The sequence below is a fragment of the Odontomachus brunneus genome, unplaced genomic scaffold (assembly GCF_010583005.1).
Source record: "Odontomachus brunneus isolate Ranch 3 - 2012 unplaced genomic scaffold, Obru_v1 Obru_scaffold_040, whole genome shotgun sequence".
In the NCBI taxonomy this organism is placed as follows: domain Eukaryota; kingdom Metazoa; phylum Arthropoda; class Insecta; order Hymenoptera; family Formicidae; genus Odontomachus; species Odontomachus brunneus.
Window position 1 is genome coordinate 579,133 of NW_022639490.1, and position 1,307 is coordinate 580,439.

Below are 1,307 nucleotides of genomic sequence, written 5' to 3' on the forward strand. Positions count from 1 at the left end.
AGTCTCTTGGAACAGCGACTTGTGATTGGACTGTGTCCAATTGCCCCGTATCCAACTGATATACACCCTAATTTGGCCTTAAGAGTGAGAAATTGACCAATCGCAATCGAATGTGAGAAGAATAATCAACTATGATTAGTCAATTTCTTATTTTTACTTCCTATTTTTTACAGCTTACTGCTATTATAGAATGAGCTTAAGTCTATCTTATATGTTTATAGATTGCATGTTAATTTTACGGCTATTTATTGACTGCAAATGATAGTTTTTGGAGCATCTTACAAATATTCTTAACAGAAGCGTTCTTTCATATGTTCTTTCATATCTTCTTAAAGATATATTTTCACATCTTCTTAAATGTTTTTTTATTTGGAAACACAAGAATTTTCGACATTTCGCTCCTGACGTCATCAATCCAGAGTTCTACGGCGAGTACCCAGGAAAGCCTTAAGAACTCACCCGAAGTGCAACTAGAAAGAACGAACCACGATCATGCGCGCGAGAGGCGCGGCGACATGAAACGTCATTGGTGAGTGTCGCGATCAGTTGCCAGCGATAGCGACTGGCAATAACCTGGCGTGAGTTGTTCCAGGTTGTTCGCGTATAACGTGCATGAAGCGTCGAAGTCGAACGTTCGCGTCGCGAGTGCATCCACGAGAGAGACGGGACAAAAAAAAGAGTAGCCGCCGAGACATGTAACCGGACTCGCAGCTCGATCAGCTTCGTTTTGTTCTTCTTGATGCAACCGTGCGTCGCGACAATTCCACGATAAAGCTGTGTGATGACTGTCACGGTGACGGCCAGCGAGTCGAAGTCGAAGCCGCGATTTCTCATCAGCAAGATCCTGATTTATTGACGAAGGCGAGAGGCGTCCGAAAATGACGGAGAGCTTGATAAACGAGTGGTTGGCGGACTGTAAAGACGTCTCGCAGTCGGAACTGCACACGTTCGCCAGCACGCTCTCGCAGGACAACGAGATCGTACGAGCGCTCTACATGCTTCTGGAGGAGCGCACTAAATATAGCGAGGTACGGCGAATGTGTCCGTGTTTAATCGAATTAACGAGCGTTCACCTCACGTAGAATCTCGGTCGTCTTGTATGCATAATGTCTCTGAGGATGATTACATTTGCCCTCAGCTTCTTATCGCCTTACTAACACCCATAAGCATCTTGACAGTTAGTGTAGTTTTACATATGTATAGAGCAACTGTCAAGCTTGATATGTGTTTGTGCTCTTTGCTTTCTGTTTCCTTTATATATATATATATATATATATATATATATATATATATATATATATATATAT

General features: G+C 42.5%; 1 protein-coding gene across 2 annotated transcripts in view; it reads left to right on the forward strand.

Moving 5' to 3' along the window:
- The first annotated feature begins 517 nt into the window (after window positions 1-517).
- LOC116844254 (hyccin) overlaps window positions 518-1,307 on the forward strand; it is an 8,224-nt gene continuing 7,434 nt past the window's right edge. Inside the window, exon 1 of one of the 2 annotated variants that reach the window (XM_032815530.1) lies at window positions 518-1,028. In XM_032815530.1, coding sequence (XP_032671421.1) covers window positions 879-1,028 — 150 coding nt within the window. In that variant the 5' untranslated portion in view covers window positions 518-878. The remainder of the gene's footprint in view (window positions 1,029-1,307) is intronic. The other variant, XM_032815529.1, reaches the window with a different exon arrangement.